Raw genomic sequence first — 25,203 nt, 5'->3', positions numbered from 1 at the left:
CTTGTTTTCCGGCTGGGAGGAGATGTGGGGGTGAACCTGTGAGTACCTGACAGGTTGAACTCCTGGGATGGGTCGGGACTCGGGTTTATCCGTGCCTTGGAGGTGTGGTGGCCCTGAAGGCAGGAAGCCCCCCTCCCTCCGTGGTTTGTGGGAAAGACCTGCCCATGGCTTCCTGCCCTGACCCAGCCCCCTGGGCTAACTGGAGAGAAGGAAGTGTCCTGGGGCTGGGGGCTGGGTGGAGCTTTGGGTCCTCTCCCGTCAGCCCTGGGGAGACCTCTCCTCAAAGAAGGAGCCGAGAAGTGGTGGGAAGCTTTGGCCCTCGAAGGTTTCCATTTACTTTAAAAGCAACCTGAGTGTCCCAGGCCGGACCCCACACAGTCGTCACCGTCCACTTCACAGGTGGGAAACCCAAGCTGGTAAACAGCCATCCCACGTCACCCTCAGGACGTCTCCGGTTTGCTGGCGCTAGCGGCCCTCTGCTGCCCCCTGCTGGCCTTATGGAGAAATGGGTCCCGCAACATTATCAATAGACCCACGCTGAGACACCAGGCTCCATGGGCAAAAAGAAGCCAGGCTTACGGATATGGGGCATGGAGGTAACAAGTAAACCGTATACAGAATAGACAGCCTGTCTCCCCTATCACCCCTGCCAGCAAGGAGGAACTCCTGAGGTCCCTCTGTGCCTCCTCACTGTTCAGAGCTGCAGTCTGGGAAGGGCAGTGGGGCCTGACCTGGCAGCCGCCACGGATGCCCATCCTAGGCGCTTCCCACTTGTGCTGTCTCAGCACCGTTTTGAATATAAACCTAACTTTCTTAGGCCAGAATTAGGGCACGCTCATCCTCAGCAGTTTCCCAACCCTCCACGTGGCACATCTATTTGTGTCTGGTAAGCACTCCTGGCTAAACAGTGTGCTGAGCATCTCACCCACGTGCAAGGCGCCGAGAGGCTGTGTGACCACCTCTCAGCGCCCCTGCAGCTTCAGCTTCCTTGTTCTAAGTGCAACTAAAACTCTGAGAGAAACCTGTTTGGAGGACACCCCGGGCCCCCCAAAAGCTTGGTCCATACCTGTCCCCACCTGCACGCTGTGTGTGTGTGTGTGTGTGTGTGTGTGTGTGTGTGTGTGTGTGTGTTACTCCCAGGCTCCACAAAGCAACATTCGATCTTCACTTCCACGGTGTCTCTCCTAACCATTGAAGGTGCCCAACATTTTCCTGTTGGTTTGTTTGTGTTTTAGACAGGGTCTCATGTAGCTCAGGCTAGCCCTGAATTCACTAGATAGCCAAGGATATCCTTGAATTCCTGATTCTCCTGCCTCTGCCTTTTACATGGTAGGGGTTGCATGCGTGTGGTTACTCTCTATTATTTATTTTACTAAGACAAGGTCTCTATAGCTCTGGCTGGCCTGGAACTCCCTATGTAGACTAGGCTGAACTCGAACTCACAGAAATCTGCCTATCTCTGCCTTCCAAGTGCTGGGATTAAAGGTGAGGGCTTCCATGCTTTGCTATTGCCCTTCTAGCAAAGGTCACTTCATCAGCGAGTGCCTTGTCTCTAAGGGACAAAGAGAGCTTTCACGAGGGTAGTCTAGCAGGGAAGTCCCCCTCACCCTCTTATCAGGGATCCTCTGTTTTTGGTTTGTTTGTTTTTGTTTCTTGAGACAGGGTTTCTCAGTGTAGCCCTGGCTGTCCTGGAACTCACTCTGTAGACCAGGGTGTCCTGGAACTCACAGAGATCCACCTGCCTCTGCTTCTGTGCCACCACCACCCAGTGCACTAGACTCCTTTTAAAAATATCTAAGTTGCCGGTCGGTGGTGGTGCACGCCTTTAATCCCAGCACTCAGGAGGCAGAGCCAGACGGATCTCTGTGAGTTCGAGGCCAGGCTGGGCTACCAAGTGAGTTCCAGGAAAGGTGCAAAGCTACACAGAGAAACCCTGTCTCGAAAAACCAAAACAAACAAACAAACAAAAAAATCTATGTTAAGTTTTGCTGTTGGGCTGCATGCTGCATCTTGGAGCCTTGAGGTCATTGCCCACCCTACACAGATGGGATTCTGCTAATGGAGCAATGTCCCTCTTCTAAATGAGTGACTGATCCTGCTTCCCCATTTGTACGTGGGAGGAGGGCCAACCTAGTGGTGACCTGATGGGGACCAAGCTTCCTTCAGTGTTCCCAGAGGGACAGTGGAACACCGTGGGTACTCCTCTGCACAAATCTCCCAATTGGGGGCGCATATTTGGAGTCCCCTGGGAGAAGTATAGGGTGCCCAAGTTCTCCCCAGGCCTCGGAAAGGTGTGCACCTAGATCCTAGTTCAGGTGCGGACCTTGGGAGCACTGCATTCCCGCCGGGTGGGCCGGTCGAGCAGAGAGGCCTAGCGCTATGCGCAGGTGCAGCGGGTGCCCGGGCGCCCCCTGGCGGACACCCGAGCGCCGAGACGCCTTGAAGCGGGGGCGGCGGGCGCGGACGCGAGCGCGAGTCTCGGTAGCTGCGGCCGCCGGGGCGGAGCCTGCGAGGAGCAGGTCCTGGACTCTCGAGCGCCCCGCCCCCGCGCGGGCGATGCCGAGCGGCGCGGCGGGCAGCGGGGCCCGGCGGGGCGTGCAGAGGAGCGGGCCGCGGCGCTGAGGCGGCGGAGCGCGGCCCGGCCATGGGCTTCCTGCACCAGCTGCAGCTGCTGCTCTGGAAGAATGTGACGCTGAAGCGCCGGAGCCCGGTGAGCGACCCGCGCCCGTCCTCCGGGGCCCCCCCGCAGGCCGCGCGCCCGATGCGCCGGTGCGCTCCCGGCGTGCACGTGCAGGGCCAGGCGCGCGCAGACCCCGGGAGGGCGCCACCGGGGGACCCTGTCCCCGGGCCGCTGCTTCCGCGGGCTTCCCGGCCTCGGGCAGCGGGATCGGCTGTGCCCTCGTCCGCTGACACTCGCAACGCTCGCTCGGCTGAGTCACGGGCCGGCGCCCTTCGCAGCGCGCTCTGGCAGGCTGGGGTGGGGGCAGGTGGTCCCTGGACTTCAGCTCCGGCGAGGCCCGGGTGCCAGGGACAGAGCGCTGGCTGGGGCGCAGCTTTCAGCTTAGGGGCTCCGAGCCCTGGGCCCACCGCCTCTGGAGCCCCCATAGAGACCTGTCTCTGCCTTCCCTTTACGGCTTCTCTGCCCTTGGGCAGGCACCTTAGGCTGAGGATGGTACCAAGCAGCCCTCGCCGCCGCCCTCTTCCTCTTCCTCCTCCGCCTCCTCCTCCTTCCTCCTCCTCCTCCCCCTTCTCCTCCTCCCTCCATCATCTTCTCCTCCTCCCTTCTCCTTTCCTAGCCCTTCCTGGCATGTCCACAGACCCTCACTCCTGCTTTCTCACCCCTGGGAATGTCCTTGTTGTGCTAGCTCAACCCGTCAAATCCCAGCACCCGTTTGTCCTTTAGGGCCAGTTTCCCCGGAGGCAGCTTCTCTGATTTCTCCTGCCTCGGGCCTCTCTGGGGGCTGGGGCCTGCTGAGCAGAGCTCGGCTTCTCAGTACCTGTCTAGGGCAGCCAGAACGTGAGAGTGTTGAGGTAGGAGTCTCGGGTGGGGAGCAGGAAGCCATTGGTCTTGTTGGTTTTTATTCTGGTCCCTGGAAGGGCAAGGGCACCCAGAGAGTCCTGGGCCAGCAAGAGTATCTGGGGGCTCTTGGGATTTTGCAGGGTGGAGACCAGAGAGTGTGGGGGCCTAAAGAAGGGACTTTAACCAGCTCATACTCAGGGACCCCTTGGGTAACAGTACTCCTATATTCCTCTTTTAGTACTTCAGGTGCATAACTCTGGGCTATAGGCAGAATGGGTAGCAGTCATCACCATGGCCTGGCAGGATTCCTGTGGGCACCTGGCCCTGGCTGATGCCAGGACTGAGTACGTTCCCTGTCCTGGTTGTCTGGGGCTGGCTGGTGTGGGGTCTGAAGGAGCAGGCCAGTTACTCTAGCCTTTGAGTCACCAGAGGAAGGGCCATGGAGTGAAGATGTAGGCATGCCTTGGTGCTAGTCCCAGGAGCAGAGGCTAAAAACATAGTTCCTGCCTGCATCTGACGGGAGCCTCACGCCAGGCTTGGAGAAGAGTCCAGTGGTTGGACAGTCAGGCGGAGATGCTCACTGCCTCTTTCCTAGGGCCAGCCCGTGGCTGCTAGGCTGGGTTGGTCTGTAGGACCTTCCCGGGTCCCCATTCCCAGAGACCAGTTAGACCGCAGTGGAGATCCTTAGCCTCTGGCTGTGGTGAGGTACCCAGGGTGGCTTTCTCCCTCCAGGATGGCGGTCTTTGCAGCGGTCAGGGCTGCACCCGGGCAAAGCTTATGGTCTGGAGGGGACTCCAGGACCTCCACCCTTCATGATCTCTTCTCCCGAATACTGTCCCTCAATTGCCCCGCTGTTGAGCAGTACAAAGGACGCGGGTCTACCCTGGCGGCCATAGGAGGCTCACCAGCCTTGAGTAGTTGTGGTGGAAGGGCCCCAACGTCACACTAGGGTGTCACCAGCTCTTCTCACTCCCGCACCCCAGCAAGCACTAGGCTTCAGGGAGGGCAGCCCAGGCCCAGGGTTGGCATGGAGACTGGGGCGGTGTGTGAGCACTGGACTCGTCTTGAGGGACAGAGTCCTTAGGTCACTCGCTGTCATCCAGGTAGAACACCTAGGTATTGCCGGACTTGTGCCGCCTGCCTGTAACCAGATGCCCCTGTGGTGCCTGCCACCTGCCAGCCAGGACTCTCCCTCCCAGCAGCTCATGCGCAGCCGTTGCTATAGTGATGGAAGAGACGGCCTGGCCTGTGCTGCAGTTACTCTGGCGGAGGTGCCCAGGGCAGGGCGGAGGTGCCCAGGGTAGGGCCTGGCGTGGGTGGGGCTGTCTCTTCAACTGTGGCCCCTGTCACCAACCACTCTGTGTGTGTGAGACCCATTTGTCCTGCGGCCCTGGGTGCCCATATCACTTCCTCAGCTGGCCCTGGACTCGATCCTCCTGGAGAGGAGGTGGAGGCTGGCACAGGCTGAGGCGGGTGTGGGGTGTGGACACACAGCGGGGTGTTGTGGATCACAGAGAGCTATTGTCAGAGCACAGTAGGCACAGCCAGGGACAGGCTGGGCATGGCCCCACACCACTCCTGGGGGGGGGGGGGAGCTTCAGAGTCCGCCTCAGATGGTGAGGAGGGTGAAAGAGACCTGATATTACAGAGCCATGGAGGAGGGCTGCCTCTGGTGGTGATGGGGGGGCCTCTCTTTCCTATGGTGTCAAAGGCGGGAGCTTCCTGACATCCTCCCTGAGCTGAGGTGGGGCAGGAGTTGAGGAAGCCCTTTGTTTTCCAGGAGGCCCTGGGAGGTGAGCCTGGGCCCCAGGGCTTTGGCACTTCTGGCCTACCTTGTAGCCTCGCCATGAGAGGTTAGAGCAGGAAAAGAGGCTTTTGCCTCAGGGACCGTGCTTGCCGGAGGCTCAGGGCCCTGGTCACAGTCTGGGCCTTACTCACACTGGGCCTCATCTCTCTGATTCCAACACCAAGTTTATAGGGGCGCTGCAGGAGAGGAGAGGTGCAGGCGGAAGCTCAGGGCGGTCAGAGACCACATTTGGCCAAGAGTCCTCCAAGCTCCCACCCAGCAGACTCAACAGGCTTCCAGGGAGAAGAGGAGTTGGGTGAAGGGATGGGTGAGAGCTGACCACAAACCGGCTAATTTGTTCCTGGGGGCCTTGGACCTCTTCAGAGGGTAGGAGGTCCATGGTTTGACAGGCACAATCTAAGCTGGAGGACAAGAGAATCGAGGTGGTGGCACCACACAGTGTTCAACATCTTGGTGTGCTGGGAGGGACGAGAGCCTTGGCTGGACCTGAGAAACCTGTGTTGACCTTCATGGCCGCCGGGTGCACATGGCTGGGCTGGTCCTTCGAGGAGGCCAGCACATGTTCGTCATGTCCAGTCCTGGGCAGGCAGTGGGTGGGCAGACGGCCTCATGTGGTCCACCCTTTCCAGTGGGTCCTGGCTTTTGAGATCTTCATCCCGCTTGTCCTCTTCTTCATCCTGTTGGGCCTGCGGCAGAAGAAGCCCACCATCTCCGTGAAGGAAGGTGAGGTGCAGGCGTAGCCTGGGCACGTGGGTGGGCAGGGAGGGATGAGAGTCCTGTGTGCACTGTGTCAGCCCCAGTGTGTCCCCATTCCCAAGGCTCCCTGAGGCCATGACCCAAGTGCCTGCTCCCCATGTGGTCCTGGCCACGTGTCTCGGTCAGGCCGTGGAGGTCAGGGCTGGCCACTGTGGCCGTGAATGACGACGGTGCCTGTTTCTGGAGGGTCCAGGCATTCACTAGTTTCCTCTGTTCTGTTTTGACCTGCCCCCCACCCTGCATGGTCTCTTGTCCTCCTCGGCCCGGCCTGCATGCAGTCTGTAAGTGAGCAGCCACCTCCTCCTTGCTGGCTCAGGTGGCAGCCATGGATGCCCTGGCAGGTCCCCCGGGTGCGGCTTAGCACCCCTACTGCTTGCATTAACAGCCTCCCAGCAGCTGGGTCCTGCAGAAGCCCCTGCCCGGGAGCAGGAAAGGCTGGCTTATCACTCAGGGTGGTGGGCTGAGATGCGGGTGGAGGTGGGCATCGAAGGGCCAGGCCACCCGGGCCATAGCTGGTACCCTGGTCAAGCCATCAGAGTATCTGCTTGGCAGTGTACCCGTGAGGTCGCCTGGCCATGCTTTCTAAGGGTGGGGTTCCTGGGTTGAGCCTGGGCTAGCCTGAGGTGAGGCTGGGATGGCCTGCAACTTTCCCTTCAGACTCCTTTGGGCTATGGCACTCACTCTGCTAACCAGTTGGCCTGAGAGGTCAGAGGTCACTGCCAAGGGGTGCCTCATGTGCTACCCTGGTCTCTGTGGGAAGCAGGGGCGGGGGACTGTTGGGGCATTTGGGTACTGCACGAGCTAAGGGGTGATGTGCTGGGAGTTCCAGGGGAAGGGATGGCAGGTGGCCCTCTGACCTCTGACCTCTGACCTCCAGAGTCATTTGCCTTAGCTCAGCTGGGGGCCAGGTGCTCTGTGCTCTTCCCGACCATCTTCAAACATCTCTCTTGGTCCCCATCTCCCCCATCCTCGCTCCCACCAGCTTTCTACACCGCGGCCCCCCTGACGTCTGCCGGCATCCTGCCCGTCATGCAGTCACTCTGCCCCGATGGCCAGCGGGATGAGTTTGGCTTCCTGCAGTATGCCAACTCCACGTAAGTGCCCCCCTCCACCCCGTGCCCGGGGAGCCAGCCACCCCTACCCTTCACGCCGTGGCCGACGGCTGGTGTCTTGTGGTGTCGCAGGGTCACCCAGCTTCTAGAACGCCTCAACCGAGTCGTGGAGGAGGGCAATTTGTTTGACCCGGTGCGACCCAGCCTGGGCTCAGAGCTCGAGGCCCTGCGTCAGCATCTGGAGGCGCTCAGCTCAGGCCCGGGCACCTGGGAGAGCCACTCAGCCAGACCTGCAGGTGTGCCCTGTGTGGGGACGGCTTGGGGGGAGGGCCTAGCACTGCCGTCACTGGAAGCCCGCTTGTCTCCTCACTCTGGGTCACAGCCTGCCTCTGGCCCCGGGTCCTTGTGTCTGCACCACATTGTCCCTTACCTGCGTGCCTGAGGCAGGCCCAGTGCGGTGCTGGCAGCTCTGCTCAGAGCCTATCTGGGACACCTGAGCCCCAGCTAGAGCCGGCCCCTCAGTCCCATCCTCCTGCCCGTCCAGTGTCTTCCTTCTCTCTGGACTCGGTGGCCAGGGACCAGAGGGAGCTTTGGCGTTTCCTGATGCAGAACCTGTCGCTGCCCAACAGCACAGCCCAGGCCCTCCTGGCTGCCCGTGTGGACCCTTCCGAGGTGAGGGGGGGGGCGTGTCTCGGTAGTGGTCACCCCCTTCTGCTCTCCCCATCGCCCCTGGTTACAGCCGTGAGGGCGGGGCCGCAGGTGTGTCTGCGCTCCTCTCAGGACTCTGGAGCTCCTGCTGAGCCAGACTCCCTCACAATGCAGGTCTATCACTTGCTTTGGGGTCCTTTGCCTGCCCTGGATGGGAAGTTGGGTTTCCTCAGGAAGCAGGAGCCATGGAGCCGCCTGGGTAGCGATCCTCTGTTACGAATGGAGGTGAGAGATCTGTCCCAGGGAGATGGGTGGAAGAAAAGGTTCTCCCTTAGTTACGCATACATTCTGGGGATCTGTGGTGTGCGCGGGGAAGCAGAGGCAGGCTGGTGATTTGGGTGCTCCCACAGCACTGTGGCACCCGGGCACAGAGCCAACACAGTGGACGGTCAGGGCGAAATCTTGTGCTACCTTAAGTAGGCCGTTGGCTATTTCTCGGTGGGGGTGCAGGCTTTACCAGTGCCCCTGTTCCTCGCCCCCAGGAGCTGCTGCTGGCCCCTGCCCTCCTGGAGCAGCTCACCTGTGCGCCAGGCTCTGGGGAGCTGGGCCGGATTCTTACCATGCCTGAGGGGCATCAGGTAGACCTGCAGGGCTACCGGGATGCCGTCTGCAGTGGGCAGGCGACAGCTCGTGCCCAACGCTTCAATGACCTGGCCACTGAGCTCCGGAACCAGCTGGACATGGCCAAGATTGCCCAGCAGGTGAGGTCCTGCCCGTCAGTTGGCCAGCAATGCTGACCAGCCTGGAAGAGGTGCTAGGGCTACGTGGAGCCTGAACGTGGGAGGCTCCTGCACCCTGGCCTTGCGTGGTATGGTTGGAATTGAGCAATACCCCTTACCCCATTCTAGGCTTGGTTCCTTCCCACCTCTCACCCCAAGCTCTAGCTCTAGCCCTGGCCAGGACTGTGGCACCTCCCTCCTCTTCCCAAGCACTGCCCTCTGCTGACACCCTTCCTGTTCCATTCCTGAACTTAGCCACCTCCCCGAGTCACCTCCAACCAAGTTCAGCCTGTCTCCCAGCCTCCATTTTCCACATGCCTGGTCTTCCCCTCAGCTGGGCTTGGATGTCCCCAACGGCTCAGACCCCCAGCAGCAGACACCGTCCCCACGGAGTCTGCGGGCACTCTTAGAGGACCTGCTGGATGCCCAGAAAGTTCTGCAGGATGTGGACGTCCTCTCAGCTCTTGCGCTGCTGCTGCCCCAAGGCGCCTGTGCTGGCCGGGCCCCCGCATCTCAAGCTAGCAGCCTGAGTGGAGTGGCCAACAGCACGGGACCAGGGGCGAGCACAGGTTCCAACACCACCGTGGAGGAGGGAACCCAGCCACCTGTGACTCCAGCCTCTCCGGACACTCTGCAAGGCCAGTGCTCAGCCTTTGTGCAGCTCTGGGCTGGCTTGCAGCCCATCTTGTGTGGTAACAACCGGTAGGTCGGCAACCAAGGCATGGAGGGAACGGGAGATTCATGGGGCAGTAGGGAGTCGACCCCATTGCCTGGCCCTGTGCATAGACTCTGTTCTGGAAGCTATCTGCCCCTACATTTAAGCCCACCCCATGCGTAACCTGACACCCCACCTTAGCCTGTCCCCCAGCTTCTGTTGAGCCATCCCAGGTGTCCTGTCCCACCGGTGGGTCCTGACATCTCTGCCCTGTTCCTGGTGCTCTGTCTCTGCCAGCACCATCGAGCCTGAGGCGCTTCGGCGGGGCAACATGAGCTCCCTGGGCTTCACGAGCAAAGAGCAACGGAACCTGGGCCTTCTTGTGCACCTCATGACCAGCAACCCCAAAATCCTGTATGCGCCAGCAGGTTCTGAAGCTGACCGTGTTATCCTCAAGGTGTGTGGGTCGGGCACGTTTGGGTCACGTCTCCCCGGCAGGAATACAAGCCTAGCAAGAGCCCAAGTGAGGGCTCTGTTGGCCCGGGACTCTATGTAGGAGCGGTAAGAGCTCGAGTTGACTTTATGAAACCCGGGTAGTGTGCCTGGCACGGGGAGTCTCAGGGCTGGAGGTGAGTGGCCCTCGGCAGCTTTTCTGTTGAGAACGCCTAACAGTTCCTGCAGGGATGCATTGGAAAGGCTGACTGGTCTGGCTACAGCGCCCCCACCCCTCACCACATTGATTGGGACAGGGTGGTATGTTCAGAGACGCCCCCACACACCAGTAGCATCAAATGAACAGGGTGCAAGGACCACTGAAGTCTGGGAAGAGAGTTTGTTGGAAGAGTGTAAGCCAGGAGTGGAAATGGGCATGGCAAGGCCTTGACCTTGGAGGGTTGTTTTTTGGGGGGAGAAATGAAGATCAGACTTAAGTGCTCAAGGGGCATGTGGAAGGAAGGAGCCAGAAAAGCATGCATGGCTGCCGAGGTGGGATTCAAAAGCATGCATTGTTGCTGTGGGTCATGGCAAAATGAATTTCATGTGGCTACTGTAGAAAGGCGAGGCAGAAACCTCCAGGTAGAAGTTTGGCCTGAGTAGGGGTACTAGTTGGGCTACACTCCCTTGGGCGTGTGAGAGAGTAGAGGACTCTTCCTGGAGCCCCATGCCTCAAGCTTTCATTCTCTGCAGGCCAACGAGACCTTTGCCTTTGTGGGCAATGTGACACACTACGCCCAGGTCTGGCTTAACATCTCCTCGGAGATCCGAAGCTTCCTGGAGCAAGGCAGGCTGCAGCAGCATCTACACTGGCTGCAGCAGGTGCTGTGGGTATAAGGTGGGTGGGCACCTGTGGTGGGCTCTTCTGCTCAGAGCCGAAAGGTACGAGCCGTACCCTGAACTCCACTCTCCACCCAGTACGTGGCTGATCTGCGTCTGCACCCTGAAGCGATGAACTTGTCCCTGGAGGAGCTGCCGCCTGCCCTGCGCCAGGACAACTTTTCCCTGCCCAATGGCACAGCCCTCCTGCAGCAGCTGGACACAATTGACAATGCAGCCTGTGGCTGGATCCAGTTCATGTCCAAGGTGGGGGGGGGGGAAGAGGACCCCTCTTCCCTCATGCATTTTGAGAGCGAGCTCCAATGATGGCCCCTTTTTCCAGGTGAGTGTAGACATCTTCAAGGGTTTTCCTGATGAGGAGAGCATTGTCAATTACACACTCAACCAGGCCTACCAGGATAACGTCACAGTGTTTGCCAGTGAGTTCCTCCCCCTCCTGCGAAGGTCCTGTGTCTCCTCCAGACCTGCTTTCTCACCAGCTCAGGCCTGCCCTACCCCTACCATGCCCCCCGTTACCTTCCTGCCCCTTAGCCCGGACCTCTCCACCAGTTCCACGTCTTCCCACATCTCCCCCTCGCCTGCCTCACTTTGGTCCCACACTCCACATGCTGGCCCTGCCACATCCCCCCTGTTACTCCTCAGCCCTGCTCCACCTCTTTCTAAGACACCTCATCTGTCCCGTTGTCACTCCTGGAGTGCCCCCTTCACAGTGTGTCCCCCCTCCATGCCCTCTGGCCACACACTCCACCAGCTTCCTGTTCCCAGGTGTGATCTTCCAGACGCGGAAGGACGGCTCCCTCCCTCCACATGTCCATTACAAGATTCGCCAGAACTCAAGCTTCACTGAGAAAACCAACGAGATTCGGCGTGCTTATTGGCGCCCAGGGCCCAACACGGGTGGCCGCTTCTACTTCCTCTATGGCTTCGTCTGGATCCAGGGTGAGGGGCTGAGCCCAGGTGGGATGTGAGGGGGCCCCCCCCGGCCTTGCCCTGACACAACTTCTACCCCCAGACATGATGGAGCGTGCCATCATCAACACATTTGTGGGGCACGACGTGGTGGAGCCTGGCAACTATGTGCAAATGTTCCCGTACCCCTGCTACACGCGTGATGAGTGAGTGCCCGCCTACGGGGGTTTGGGGGGGGGTCTCGGGTCCAAGCCCCTGCTAACACGTGTTCCCCTTCAGCTTCCTGTTTGTCATCGAGCACATGATGCCACTGTGCATGGTCATCTCTTGGGTCTACTCTGTGGCCATGACTATTCAGCACATCGTGGCAGAGAAAGAGCATCGGCTTAAGGAGGTGGGTCTGGGGGTCTGCAGGCACCCCCCCCCTTCCGGCAGGCCGTGGGGAGGGCAGCACGGTCCTTTCTTCTCTGGTCCCTGCCCCCGAGGGACATGGTCCGCTGCCCCACCCCACAGGTGATGAAGACGATGGGCCTGAACAACGCTGTGCACTGGGTGGCCTGGTTCATCACAGGCTTCGTGCAGCTGTCCATCTCGGTGACAGCTTTGACCGCCATCCTCAAGTACGGCCAGGTACTCATGCACAGCCACGTGCTCATTATCTGGCTCTTCCTCGCTGTCTATGCCGTGGCCACGATCATGTTCTGGTGAGTACCGCAGGGAGCTGGGAAACCCCCTGGGACTTGGAGCTCCTTTGGGCCCAGTAGGGGCGGCCCAGGTGGCCAAGAGCCAAGCGTCACGGGGCTGACAGCTCTGTGGCCTCTCCCACTCCAGCTTCCTGGTGTCTGTGCTGTACTCGAAGGCTAAGTTGGCCTCAGCCTGTGGTGGCATCATCTACTTCTTGAGCTACGTTCCCTACATGTATGTGGCAATCCGTGAGGAAGTGGCCCATGATAAGATCACTGCCTTCGAGAAGTGCATTGCGGTGAGGATCGTGGCCAGGCAGGGCCAGGGTGGGGTGTCCAAACCCTGCCCACCTACTGACACCCCTCTTTCTTCAGTCCCTGATGTCCACCACAGCCTTTGGCCTGGGCTCCAAGTACTTTGCGCTGTATGAGGTGGCAGGCGTGGGTATCCAGTGGCACACATTCAGCCAGTCCCCAGTGGAAGGGGATGACTTCAACCTGCTCCTTGCTGTCACCATGCTTATGGTGGACACGGTGGTCTATGGTGTGCTCACTTGGTACATTGAGGCAGTACACCCAGGTACAAGCCCATCGATGGAGGGACCAGGGGTGGGACAAGGTCACTGGGATTCCACCTTCCTCTTGGTGGCGTTTGGCTCTTGTGGTGGATTGTCACCTCCAGGCCCTCGTCAGCCTCTCCCCTCCTGGACCCCCAGGCATGTATGGGCTGCCCCGGCCCTGGTACTTCCCACTGCAGAAGTCCTATTGGCTGGGCAGTGGGCGGACAGAGGCCTGGGAGTGGAGCTGGCCATGGGCACACACACCACGCCTCAGCGTCATGGAGGAAGACCAGGCCTGTGCCATGGAGAGCCGCCACTTTGGTGAGGCCAGGGTCAGATGTTGAATGGGGTGGGTGCTGGGTTTTGGGGGCCCAGGGTGGCCTTGGTGCTGCCCCCGTCCTGCTGACCCAGCCTTGGTACAGAGGAGACACGCGGTATGGAGGAGGAGCCCACCCACCTGCCCTTGGTCGTCTGTGTGGACAAGCTCACCAAGGTCTATAAGAATGACAAGAAGCTGGCCTTGAACAAACTGAGCCTCAATCTCTATGAGAACCAGGTGGTCTCTTTCCTAGGCCACAATGGGGCCGGCAAGACCACTACCATGTGAGTGTCGAGGGACAGGGGAGCTCAGCGAACTAGAAGACAGGGTTCCCTCAGGGTGTGGTGGGTTGTGACCCCACTTGCCCCCACTCCAGGTCTATCCTGACCGGACTGTTCCCACCCACGTCGGGCTCAGCCACTATCTATGGGCACGACATCCGCACGGAGATGGACGAGATCCGCAAGAACCTGGGCATGTGCCCGCAGCACAACGTCCTCTTTGACCGGCTCACTGTGGAGGAACACCTCTGGTTCTACTCACGGCTCAAGAGCATGGCACAAGAGGAGATCCGCAAAGAGATGGACAAGTGCGTGCTGCGCGGGGGCGGGCGCCGTGTGGGGGCGGGTGCCGTGTGGGGGCGGGTGCCGTGCGGGGCGGACGGCACAGTGTGCACGGGATGGGGGCGTGTCAGCAGAGGCAGGTGCTGTGGACGCTCGGATGCGGAAGTCAGGGGAGGGGTGAGGTGGGATAAGAGGTCTTCATGTTCCTGCCTACCATCCTCTGGTCCGTCACCCTCCCGTCCATTACCCTCTCTGCTGGTCATTCTGCTCCTGTCCATCCCCTCCCATAAATCCATTACTCTCCCGTCCATCTGTCACCCTTCCATAAATCCGTCACTCTCCCGTCCATCTGTCACCCTCCCATCTGTCCATCCCCTCCCGTCCATTACCCTCTCTGCTGGTCATTCTGCTCCTGTCCATCACCCTCCTGTCCATCCCCTCCCATAAATCCATCCCCTCCCCATCCATCACCTTCCCATCTGTCCATCACCCTCCCATCTGTCCATCACCCTCCTGTCCATCACCCTCCCATCTGTCCATCACCCTCCTGTCCATCACCCTCCCTCTGTCCATCACCCTCCATCTGTCCATCACCCTCCCATCTGTCCATCACCCTCCCTCTGTCCATCACCCTCCATCTGTCCATCACCCTCCCTCTGTCCATCACCCTCCATCTGTCCATCACCCTCCCATCTGTCCATCACCCTCCCTCTGTCCATCACCCTCCCTCTGTCCATCACCCTCCATCTGTCCATCACCCTCCCATCTATCCATCACCCTCCTGTCCATCACCCTCCCATCTGTCCATCACCCTCCTGTCCATCACCCTCCCATCTGTCCATCACCCTCCTGTCCATCACCCTCCCTCTGTCCATTACCCTCCATCTGTCCATCACCCTCCCATCTGTCCATCACCCTCCTGTCCATCACCCTCCCTCTGTCCATCACCCTCCATCTGTCCATCACCCTCCCATCTGTCCATCACCCTTCTGTCCATCACCCTCCCATCTATCCATCACCCTCCTGCCCATCACCCTCCCATCTGTCCATCACCTCCCCATCCATCACCCTCCCATCTGTCCATCACCTCCCCATCCATCACCCTCCCATCTGTCCATCACCTCTCCATCCATCACCCTCCCTCTGTCCATCACCCTCCTGTCCATCACTCTCCCATCTGTCCATCACCCTCCCATCTGTCCATCACCCTCCCTCTGTCCATCACCCTCCCATCTGTCCATCACCCTCCCATCTGTCCATCACCCTCCTGTCCATCGTGCTCCTGTTGGACCCACAGGATGATTGAGGACCTGGAGCTCTCCAATAAGCGGCACTCGCTGGTGCAGACACTGTCTGGAGGCATGAAGCGCAAGCTCTCGGTGGCCATTGCCTTCGTGGGCGGCTCTAGAGCCATTATCTTGGATGAGCCCACGGCTGGCGTGGACCCCTACGCTCGGCGCGCCATCTGGGACCTCATTCTGAAGTACAAGCCAGGTGAGAGGATGCCAGGCTGGCCGTAGTCTGTGTGGGTCTCTGCCTGCCCCTGGATGCCCCCCTTACCGTGGATCTGGACCTACCCCAGGCCGTACTATCCTCCTGTCCACCCACCACATGGATGAGGCCGACCTGCTGGGGGATCGGATTGCCATCATCTCCCACGGGAAGCTCAAGTGCTGCGGCTCTCCCCTCTTTCTCAAGGGTGCCTATGGTGATGGGTACCGCCTCACGTTGGTCAAGCGGCCTGCAGAGCCTGGCACCTCCCAAGGTCTGTACCGAGACTACTTGAACCGGCCCCTGGTCCTCCCTGCCCCACGACTCCCTACCGAGGAGAGGTGCATCCTTATCCTCACTGCATCAGGACCAGATACCCGGTGGACTTGGACACCGCTAAGCCCCGTCTTGACTTGCTGGCTAGGTTCCCGAGGCTCCTCCTTCCTCAGCCCCCACCCCCAGTGAATCGCCTTCTACGCCTCTTCCTCCCCAGAGCCAGGGCTGGTATCCAGCCCCCCAGGTCGTGCTCAGCTGAGCAGCTGCTCGGAGCCCCAGGTGTCCCAGTTCATCCGCAAGCACGTGGCCTCGTCCCTGCTGGTCTCCGACACCAGCACCGAGCTCTCCTACATCCTACCCAGTGAGGCCGTCAAGAAGGGGGCCTTCGAGCGCCTCTTCCAGGTGTGAGGGCTGAGTATGGTGGCTGGGGACACCATGTGCCCCTAGAAAAGACGAGCAACGCCCCTGCCTGCATTCCGTGGCACTGGCCTCACCCAGCTTCTTTACAGCAATTGGAACACAGCCTGGATGCATTGCATCTGAGCAGTTTTGGCCTGATGGACACAACCCTGGAGGAGGTGTTCCTCAAGGTGTCTGAGGAGGACCAGTCACTGGAGAACAGCGAGGCTGGTAAGAGTTCCCAAGCTGGTGATCAGCCTGGTCAACCCACCAAGGGCCCCCGGGGACATGGCTCTGACTCGGGAAGTGGGATTCCCCAGGATCAGTATAGACTCCTGGTGGACGATATGGTAGCCACAGGTATATTAACCAAAAGCTGGGATCCAGTCAGGGCCTGGGGTACTAGGTTGCCCTGGGGTACCGTGGCTCCAAGCCCTCCCTCCCTCCCTCCCTGCCTCTGTTCTTTGCAGATGTGAAGGAGTCCCGGAAGGATGTGCTGCCTGGGGCAGACGGCCTGACATCTGTGGAGGGCCAAGCTGGCAACCTGGCTCGGTGCTCGGAACTGGCCCAGTCACAGGCATCACTGCTGTCTGCGTCCTCTGTGGGCTCTGCCCGCGGTGACGAGGGCACTGGCTACGCCGATGTCTACGGTGACTACCGTCCCCTCTTTGACAACTTGCAGGACCCAGACAATGTCAGCTTACAAGGTGGCAGCTGCTGGGGAGGTCGGGGAGGGTCCAGAAGGGAGGCACGGTCCTGGCTGCTCACCCCCGCCTCTCCGCACAGAGGCAGAAATGGAGGCCCTGGCTCGGGTAGGCCAGGGTAGCCGCAAGCTGGAGGGCTGGTGGCTGAAGATGCGGCAGTTCCACGGGCTCCTGGTGAAGCGCTTCCACTGTGCTCGTCGGAACTCCAAAGCTCTTTGCTCTCAGATTCTGCTGCCTGCCTTCTTTGTCTGTGTGGCCATGACCGTGGCGTTGTCTGTTCCTGAGATAGGTATGGCTACCTGGCCTCATGTGCTTGGGGCAAGGCTACCCTCTGGCCCTTGGGTTCCTGGCTTCACGTCCTTCCCGGCCTCCTGGAGAACCCTTCTCCATCCCTCTCCTCATCCCCTGAACCTTATTCAGGGGCTCACGAGAGGGTTCTGCCTCCTGGGGAGTCATACCCCCAAAGCTGGGCCCTGTCTATACTGGGAAAAGGGAATCAAGATCTGGGGGCTGCGTCAGGTAGTTGGAGCCTGCTCAGGTCTCATGCTCACCCCCCAGGTGACCTGCCTCCCCTGGTCCTGTCACCGTCTCAGTACCACAACTATACCCAGCCCCGTGGCAACTTCATCCCCTACGCTAATGAGGAACGCCGGGAGTACCGGTGAGGCCGTGGGCTGGGGCGGTAGCGCGCAGGGGAGGACAAGCGTTGAGACTTACATCCCCTAACTCACTGCCGTGCCCTTAGATTGCGGCTGTCCCCTGATGCCAGCCCCCAGCAGTTGGTGAGCACATTCCGGCTGCCCTCTGGCGTGGGTGCCACTTGTGTGCTCAAGTCTCCCGCCAACGGCTCCCTGGGGCCCATGCTGAACCTTAGCAGCGGAGAGTCCCGCCTGCTGGCCGCGCGGTTCTTCGACAGCATGTGCCTGGAGTCCTTCACACAGGGATTGCCGCTGTCCAACTTCGTGCCGCCCCCACCCTCGCCTGCCCCCTCGGACTCCCCGGTGTCCCCGGATGAGGACGCGCTGCAAGCCTGGAACGCCTCCCTGCCACCTACGGCTGGACCAGGTACCGCCTCGCCGAAGGCGTCTGGGGGGCGTGCCCACGAGTAACCCATCTCACTGTGCTGTGCTGTGCCCACAGAGACGTGGACGTCGGCACCGTCTCTGCCACGCCTAGTGCGCGAGCCTGTCCGCTGTACCTGCTCTGCACAGGGCACAGGCTTCTCTTGCCCCAGCAGTGTGGGTGGGCATCCGCCCCAGATGAGGGTAGTCACCGGGGACATCCTGACCGACATCACCGGCCACAACGTCTCTGAGTACCTGCTCTTCACATCTGACCGATTCCGGCTACACCGGTGAGTCGGGCCTGCGGTGGCCGTGAACACGGGGTGGCTGGTGATGGCTGCCTAGCCTCATCGTCTCCCCCGACGTCCCGTACAGATATGGAGCCATCACCTTTGGTAACGTCCAGAAGTCCATCCCAGCCTCCTTCGGTGCCCGGGCGCCGCCTATGGTGCGGAAGATCGCAGTACGAAGGGTGGCCCAGGTAAAGTGCCGCCCCGGTTCCCCGGCCCCCGGCCCTGTGCGCAGAGACTCTCGCAGCCTCGCGAGCCTCTCTGAGTCCCACGTGCTTCTCCAGGTGCTCTACAATAACAAGGGCTACCACAGCATGCCCACCTACCTCAACAGCCTCAACAATGCCATCCTGCGGGCAAACCTGCCCAAGAGCAAGGGTAACCCGGCAGCCTACGGTGAGGAGAGGCAGGGCTGAGGGGCGGGGAGGGGGCGCAGCTGAGCCGGAAGGGTGCAAGGGTCTCATGCTGCCCTCCTCGTGTGCAGGCATCACTGTCACCAACCACCCCATGAACAAGACCAGTGCCAGCCTCTCCCTGGACTACCTGTAAGTGCGGCCGACTGTGCTGGGGGAGGGGCAGGACCCCCTGTGGCCCTGAGCACCCCCCTGGAATTGAGTGCTCGTCCTCTTCTAGACTGCAGGGCACAGACGTGGTCATCGCCATCTTCATCATTGTGGCCATGTCCTTCGTCCCGGCCAGTTTCGTGGTCTTCCTCGTGGCAGAGAAATCCACCAAGGCCAAGCACCTGCAGTTCGTCAGCGGGTGCAACCCTGTCATCTACTGGCTAGCCAACTACGTGTGGGACATGGTGTGCCCCCGCATGGTCCCTTCCCATCCCCGTCTCCTGGCCTCGTGCCCAGTCCTCACCGGCTCCCTCTGCCTTTGCAGCTCAATTACCTGGTCCCCGCGACCTGCTGCGTCATCATCCTGTTCGTGTTTGACCTGCCGGCCTACACGTCGCCCACCAACTTCCCAGCGGTGCTCTCCTTGTTCCTGCTGTACGGGTAAGCTGGCGAAGGCCGTGGAGTGGGTCGGGGTCTGCCCGGGGGTCCCCTGTGACCACGGCTCTTTGCCCACAGGTGGTCCATCACGCCCATCATGTACCCAGCCTCCTTCTGGTTTGAGGTCCCCAGCTCAGCCTACGTGTTCCTCATCGTCATCAATCTCTTCATCGGCATCACGGCCACCGTGGCCACCTTCCTTCTGCAGCTTTTTGAGCATGACAAGGTGAGTGTCGGGAGCCTGGGCGGCGGGGCACGGCGTGGGGCGGCCGTGCTGAGCTGTGCCTGGCCCCCAGGATCTGAAGGTTGTCAACAGTTACCTGAAAAGCTGCTTCCTCATCTTCCCCAACTACAACCTGGGCCACGGGCTCATGGAGATGGCCTACAATGAGTACATCAACGAATACTACGCCAAGATTGGTGAGTCTGGCGAACACCGGGCGGACCGTGGAGGCCTGCAGGGGGCCGCAGGGTGGCCTGCCTAGTCCTGGGCTCAGTGAGTTCCAGTGCTGGGGTGACTGGGACTCCTTGAGGGTCTCAGGCCCTGAACCAGCTCTCCCACAGGCCAGTTTGACAAGATGAAGTCCCCATTTGAGTGGGACATTGTCACACGTGGGCTGGTGGCCATGACCGTGGAGGGCTTTGTGGGATTCTTCCTCACCATCATGTGCCAGTATAACTTCCTGCGGCAGCCACAGTGAGTGGAGAGTGTTGGGCGATGGCGGGGACCCTGGGTAGGGGTGGGTGGCTTGGCTCGGCCGGGCCCTGCCAACTTTCCTGCCCTAGACGCCTGCCTGTGTCTACTAAACCTGTGGAGGACGACGTGGACGTGGCCAGTGAGCGGCAGAGAGTGCTCCGTGGGGATGCTGACAACGACATGGTCAAGATCGAGAACCTGACCAAGGTGGGCTCTGGGCTGTGGGAAAGGAGGTAGGGGATGGGGTGGGGAGAGGTTTCCAGCAGTGGCGGGGTGAGGGGCAGGCTAGGCCGGAGCCCCGTCCCTCGCTGAGTGGGAAGGCTCTCCGGCCAGGTGTACAAGTCTCGGAAGATTGGCCGGATCCTGGCTGTGGACCGCCTTTGCCTGGGCGTGCGCCCTGGAGAGTGCTTTGGGCTCCTTGGCGTCAACGGAGCGGGGAAGACCAGCACCTTCAAGATGCTGACCGGTGACGAGAGCACTACCGGAGGCGAGGCCTTTGTCAACGGACACAGGTGGGATTGCCGGGGCCCTCGGACGCGCTTGCAGGGAGGCTCGGATGTGAGTGTGTCCGTGTGGAACCGCCTCCGGGCACACAGCCGCAGGGGTGAGGGGTCGAGCGGGCGACCCTGCCCCTCGGGGCCAAAGGCGTGGGTGTCCCCAGGGTGGCGGAGGGCAGGTGCGGGGTATTGACTGCCCTCTGTCTCCAGTGTGCTCAAGGACCTGCTTCAGGTACAGCAGAGCCTGGGCTACTGCCCGCAGTTCGATGCTCTGTTCGATGAGCTCACGGCTCGGGAACACCTGCAGCTGTACACGCGGCTGCGTGGCATCCCCTGGAAGGACGAAGCGCAGGTGAGGTCGGAGGGGAAGCAGCCGGTGGGCGCACCGGTGCGGTGCGTGCGTGGCGGTGGGCTTGTGCCGCCGGTCGGTGTCTAGGAAGGGGGAGCCCCGTTATCTCTCCTATTGGCCCCGCTAGGTGGTGAAGTGGGCCCTGGAGAAGCTGGAACTGACCAAGTACGCGGACAAGCCCGCTGGGACCTACAGCGGGGGCAACAAACGGAAGCTCTCCACAGCCATTGCGCTCATTGGGTACCCTGCCTTCATCTTTCTGGTAAGTCCTGCGGGCATGGGAGACAGCTACCCATTCTGGCCTCTCTGTGAGTTTGAGGGGAGGGTGCCCCGCTTCCCTCTGCTTCCTGATGAGCCAGGGGATAGACGGGTAGAACCGGTTTGGGTGGGCTATGTCTCTGGATGAACTGACCCCTGCCCTAGGATGAGCCCACCACTGGCATGGACCCTAAGGCCAGGCGCTTCCTGTGGAACCTCATTCTGGACCTCATCAAGACAGGACGCTCAGTGGTGCTGACGTCACACAGGTGTGCCTCTCCCCGACCCCTCCATGGGCCTCTGGCCGTCCCTCTGGTGCCAGCCTGTGCTGTCTGCCCACAGCATGGAGGAGTGTGAGGCTCTGTGCACGCGGCTGGCCATCATGGTGAACGGACGACTGCGCTGCCTGGGCAGCATCCAGCACCTCAAGAACAGGTGAGTCAAACGGGACTGCAGAAGACAGGGTGAGCTCCGTCAGGCCCACGGGGCTCCCGGCCACCCCTGTGTCCCACCAGGTTTGGGGATGGCTACATGATCACGGTCAGGACCAAAAGCAGCCAGAATGTGAAGGATGTGGTGCGGTTCTTCAACCGGAACTTCCCAGAGGCCATGCTCAAGGTGGGTGTGGTCGGATGGAGTGAGGGTGAGGGCGTGCCGTGCCCTGCCCTGGCGGCCGCTGACCTCCACGCTCCCCTGACCTCCTCCCAGGAACGGCATCACACGAAGGTGCAGTACCAGCTCAAGTCCGAGCACATCTCTCTGGCTCAGGTGTTCAGCAAGATGGAGCAGGTGGTGGGCGTGCTGGGCATCGAGGACTACTCAGTCAGCCAGACCACCCTGGACAACGTGAGTGTGCTGCACGCACGGCCTGGGCTGCGTCTTCCGGGATCCGCCCGAGTCGCTTAGCCCACCACCTGTCCACAGGTGTTTGTGAACTTTGCCAAGAAGCAGAGTGACAATGTGGAGCAGCAGGAGACTGAACCCTCGACCTTGCCGTCCCCGCTTGGGCTGCTCAACCTGCTGCGGCCCCGCCCCGCCCCCACGGAGCTCCGGGCACTGGTGGCCGATGAGCCTGAGGACCTGGACACGGAGGATGAGGGCCTCATCAGCTTTGAGGAAGAGCGGGTGAGTGGTCAGCATATTCTCCCAGCCACACTCCCACCCAGAGGCTTGGGCACCTACGTGAGGGAACTCGCTGTAGACACACCTGCTTTCTAGAGTCATAGGACAGGGAGGGACTCACGCATGCTCAGGACCCGCGTGGATACGGGGAAACTGGGGTGGGCAGAAACCAAAGGCAGAGCCCAGAACACGCTGGCAGCTTCGAAGACCCCAGATCAGAGGCGGGGATTCCCGGAAACCAGAGCCTAGGGAGGGTTACAGGCTGTGACTACCACACTGGGCAGGAGGGCCAGACGCCCGAGAATGCTTAGTGGGGGGAGAGTACTCGGGAGCTCCAGGAGCCAGCCCGTGGGAAGGCCCAGTGCGAACGTCCTCAGCTCCCACCGGGTCTGTCTGCTCTTCTCCAGGCCCAGCTCTCCTTCAACACGGACACGCTCTGCTGACCATCAGGAACAAGTCAGGGATGCAACTGTGGGGGGCAGAGGTCAGGCGGTGGCCATAACCCTGTCACACATGCCAGGCCCTGGAAAGGCAGGTTCAGGACCAAAGGGCTCCCGCCCTCCTCCCAACTACCACCATCCTCGCCTCATCCTGCGGTCACTCTGGCCGCCCTCCCCCAATCGTGCCAAAGGCTGGCCTGGCCCTGGGCTGCACATACCCTCACCCTGCTTTGCCTTAAAGCCTTGGGTCTTGGCCCAGCCCCTTACCCTACCCAGCACCATCACCTTCCCAGGGTGACATGGGCTGCCCCAAGCCTCCTGTGACCCCTTCTCTGCAGCGGCCCCGAGTCTGCCCAGGCCAGCGTCTTGCACAGATGTCTTGTCGTGGACATCCCTGACTGCAGGGGGGGCTGGGCAGCTTGCCTACTTCCTTTGCATTAAGAGCCTCCCTCACTCTGCAGTTGTGAAGAAGTTAGGCTACCCATGGGAAGCCATGAATGTGGTTGCCTCGGCCCTGGTGGAATTGCAGGAATGGGGAAGCTGGGCTTGCTGGCCAGGTGAGGGGCCACTGCTCCCTCCCTGTCCCCTCAAGCTGCCTTTGCTCTCCCATCCAGCTTGGCCCTTCCCGCCACCCACCAGGGAGCGGGACCTTGTATATAGCGCACAGATGTTTGTTTTCAATAAATAAGCAAAAAAAAAAAGCCGGTGGGAGCCTGTGCATGTGACAGGGAGTTGGGGTGCAGGCAGGCCCATTGGGCCAGGGTGTAGTCTGACTGTACCAGCTGTGAAGGGAGGGGCCTGTTCCAAATAGGGAGATCTATCATTATTCCTCTCCCTGCCCACGCAGCCCAGACCCCTGCTCTGTGGGCGGGTCCTAAGTGGGCTTCTGGAAGGGGTTGTGCAGTATTGTTCATCCAGCTCTGGTGCTTTCCCTCAGCATCTTAGCACCCCCCCCCCAACAAGGCCTACTGCCCACAGTGAGCCCATTTGTTCTGGGCTGCCTCTACTTCCCGAAAAGTGGAGGGGGTTCTGGGAGAAGATCTCCAGGAGTCTGGGTGCATAAGAAGAATTTCCCCAAGGCGGTGGGCCTGTGCTAGCGGGTGTCTGGTGAGGTGAAGTCCATACCTCACATTGGGCCTGCCGGGTGGTAAGGTGGGTCCATGCACAGAAAGTCCCTAAGGCGCAGAGCTTTGGAAAACAAGATCCAGGAGGAGCAGGGCCCAGGAGAAATGGGGCTTGGGAACTCGGAGGTTAGCTAGTGGTGGGGCTCTGTGTATGCCACACAGGAGTCGGGGCAACAGTTGAAGGGTCTCAGACTCACACTTCTTCTGTCTTGTTCAGGTTCCCACCTGAGACTTCAGGTGCTTAGAGATTAGGGAGAGAGAAGCCCCTGAGGAGGATAGAGGGCTGGCTGGCACCGTGGGAGGGAAAGGAGAGAAGAAGGAAGGGTGGGAGTAGCCGGGTGCCAGGGTGCTGAGTCCTGTGGGCTACGAAAGCTGCTGAGCCCGCTGCGGTCCCAGGGGCTGGGCCAGCGGGTGGAGGGTTCCTGGCCTGAGAGGAAAAGCAGAGGGTGAGCTTGTTAAGACACAGGAATGGGCTGTGTGGGTAAGAACACTTGATAGTCTCCCAGAGGGTCAGATTCAGTTTCCAGCACCCACGTCGGGTTGTTCCTAACTCAGTAATTGCAGTTTCAGGGGATATAGTTGCTGGCTCCACAGATACCCCCACACATGTGGTACATACACAGAAGTAAACATTTATTCCAGGAGTTTGGAGGGATGGCTCAGCAGTTAGAGCCCTCGCTCTTCCACAGGACCCTAGTTCAGTGTGCAGCGTTCATGTCAGGTGGGCCACAACCCTGTAACTCCAGCTCTAGAGAACCCTGTGTTCTCTTAATCCCAGCACTCGGGAGGCAGAGGCAGGCGGATCTCTGTGAGTTTGGGGCCAGCTTGGTCTACAGAGTGAGTTTCAGGACAGCCAGGACTGTTACACAGAGAAACCTTGTCTCAAAAAACCAAAATAATAATAATAATAAATAAATAAAAAGAATATTTTAAGAAGCCTAAAATACTTGGCTCTTGGTATAGGCCTATCATCTCAGCTTTTGGGGTGCTGAAGCAGAATTGCAAGTTCAGGCCCACCTGGTCTACAAAATGAGTCAAGGCTATCCTGAACAACTTACAAAGACCCTGCTTCCAAAAGTAAGCTGGGTATGATGGTGCATACATTTAATCCCAGCACTCATCGGCAGCAGCAGTGGCTCTCTGTGAGTTCAAGGCCAGCCTGGTCTACATAACAAGTTCAGGCCAGCCAGAGCCACATAGTGAGCCCCTATCTCAAAATAAACAAAAGGAAAAGGAGGTTGGGGACACAGCTCAGTGGTAAAGCACCTGCCTAGCATGCTTGAGGTTCTAGGTTCAATCTGCAATACCATCAGAACAACAGCGAATGGCAGGCACCTGAGGGGGGACTCCTGAGGGTTTTCTCTTGCTTCCACACCCACAATAGGATCCTGAATTCCAAAGGAGAATCCAGAGCCTGGGGTCCTGGGGTCCAATGAAGTGCACTAATTCGTGCTCTTAAGACAGGGCATGAATTTGGAGGAATTGCTTTAAGCTTCTGAATTCATGACAATCATCTTATTTTTGAAACTTCCAGAACAGTTGCAAGGAAAGAACAGTGTGCACTCCGTGCCCTCTACACAGCTCGTGATTTAAAACACTCTGTTTTTGTTTTTTTCAAGACAGGATTTCTCTATGTAGCTTTGGCTGTCCTGGGACTTGATCTGTACACCAGGCTGGCCTCGAACTCACAGAGATCCACCTGCCTCTGCCTTCTGAATGCTGAGATTAAAGGGGTGCGCCACCATACCCAGCCTATGGTTTTTGGCGCACTCTGTAAGCACGATTATTGTGCTAACCCATCAGAAAATAAGTAGCAGCCCAGAACTAGCAGCTGCACCCCTCCTCTGAGTGTAAGGACCTCTCTGGGGACAACAAGGACACAATGCTGTCACCTCAGAGTCTGAGGCA

General features: G+C 59.9%; 1 protein-coding gene across 3 annotated transcripts; it reads left to right on the top strand.

Annotated features, from left to right (window-relative positions):
- Positions 1 to 2,548: 2,548 nt before the first annotated feature.
- Positions 2,549 to 22,862, top strand: Abca2 (ATP binding cassette subfamily A member 2). Of its 3 annotated transcripts, none has more exons than XM_076569247.1 (48): positions 2,549 to 2,710; positions 5,957 to 6,050; positions 7,066 to 7,177; positions 7,268 to 7,431; positions 7,680 to 7,807; positions 7,958 to 8,068; positions 8,326 to 8,544; positions 8,897 to 9,264; positions 9,515 to 9,674; positions 10,403 to 10,531; positions 10,628 to 10,795; positions 10,872 to 10,968; positions 11,315 to 11,488; positions 11,562 to 11,664; positions 11,738 to 11,852; positions 11,972 to 12,162; positions 12,290 to 12,440; positions 12,517 to 12,721; positions 12,858 to 13,022; positions 13,124 to 13,304; positions 13,397 to 13,609; positions 14,881 to 15,077; positions 15,166 to 15,348; positions 15,568 to 15,752; positions 15,860 to 15,980; positions 16,220 to 16,456; positions 16,536 to 16,742; positions 17,012 to 17,114; positions 17,199 to 17,518; positions 17,594 to 17,807; positions 17,893 to 17,998; positions 18,092 to 18,203; positions 18,292 to 18,352; positions 18,441 to 18,615; positions 18,696 to 18,811; positions 18,887 to 19,034; positions 19,105 to 19,228; positions 19,373 to 19,505; positions 19,595 to 19,712; positions 19,839 to 20,017; positions 20,213 to 20,354; positions 20,479 to 20,613; positions 20,775 to 20,878; positions 20,952 to 21,044; positions 21,125 to 21,227; positions 21,318 to 21,455; positions 21,534 to 21,734; positions 22,139 to 22,862. In XM_076569247.1, the coding sequence occupies exons 1-48, from the start codon at positions 2,645 to 2,647 to the stop codon at positions 22,172 to 22,174; spliced, it is 7,305 nt and encodes a 2,434-aa protein (XP_076425362.1). In that variant the 5' UTR covers positions 2,549 to 2,644; the 3' UTR covers positions 22,175 to 22,862. The 3 variants fall into 3 exon arrangements, with proteins under 3 accessions (XP_076425362.1, XP_076425360.1, XP_076425361.1); XM_076569245.1 differs by having other exon boundaries at positions 2,552 to 2,710; positions 16,220 to 16,399; XM_076569246.1 differs by lacking the exons at positions 2,549 to 2,710; positions 5,957 to 6,050 and adding an exon at positions 6,394 to 6,433.
- Positions 22,863 to 25,203: the final 2,341 nt, after the last annotated feature.

Source organism: Peromyscus maniculatus, chromosome 4 (assembly GCF_049852395.1).
Source record: "Peromyscus maniculatus bairdii isolate BWxNUB_F1_BW_parent chromosome 4, HU_Pman_BW_mat_3.1, whole genome shotgun sequence".
Taxonomy (NCBI): Eukaryota; Metazoa; Chordata; class Mammalia; order Rodentia; family Cricetidae; genus Peromyscus; species Peromyscus maniculatus.
This window is presented reverse-complemented; position numbering and strand designations above follow the sequence as displayed.

Coding starts and splice junctions, on each gene's coding strand:
- Abca2 (XM_076569247.1), top strand. CDS start 2,645: ATGGGCTTCCTGCACCAGCTGCAGCTGCTGCTCTGGAAGAATGTGACG. Junction 8,069..8,325: donor ATCCTCTGTTACGAATGGAG/GTGAGAGATCTG, acceptor CCTCGCCCCCAG/GAGCTGCTGCTGGCCCCTGC. Junction 15,078..15,165: donor CATTCTGAAGTACAAGCCAG/GTGAGAGGATGC, acceptor GACCTACCCCAG/GCCGTACTATCCTCCTGTCC.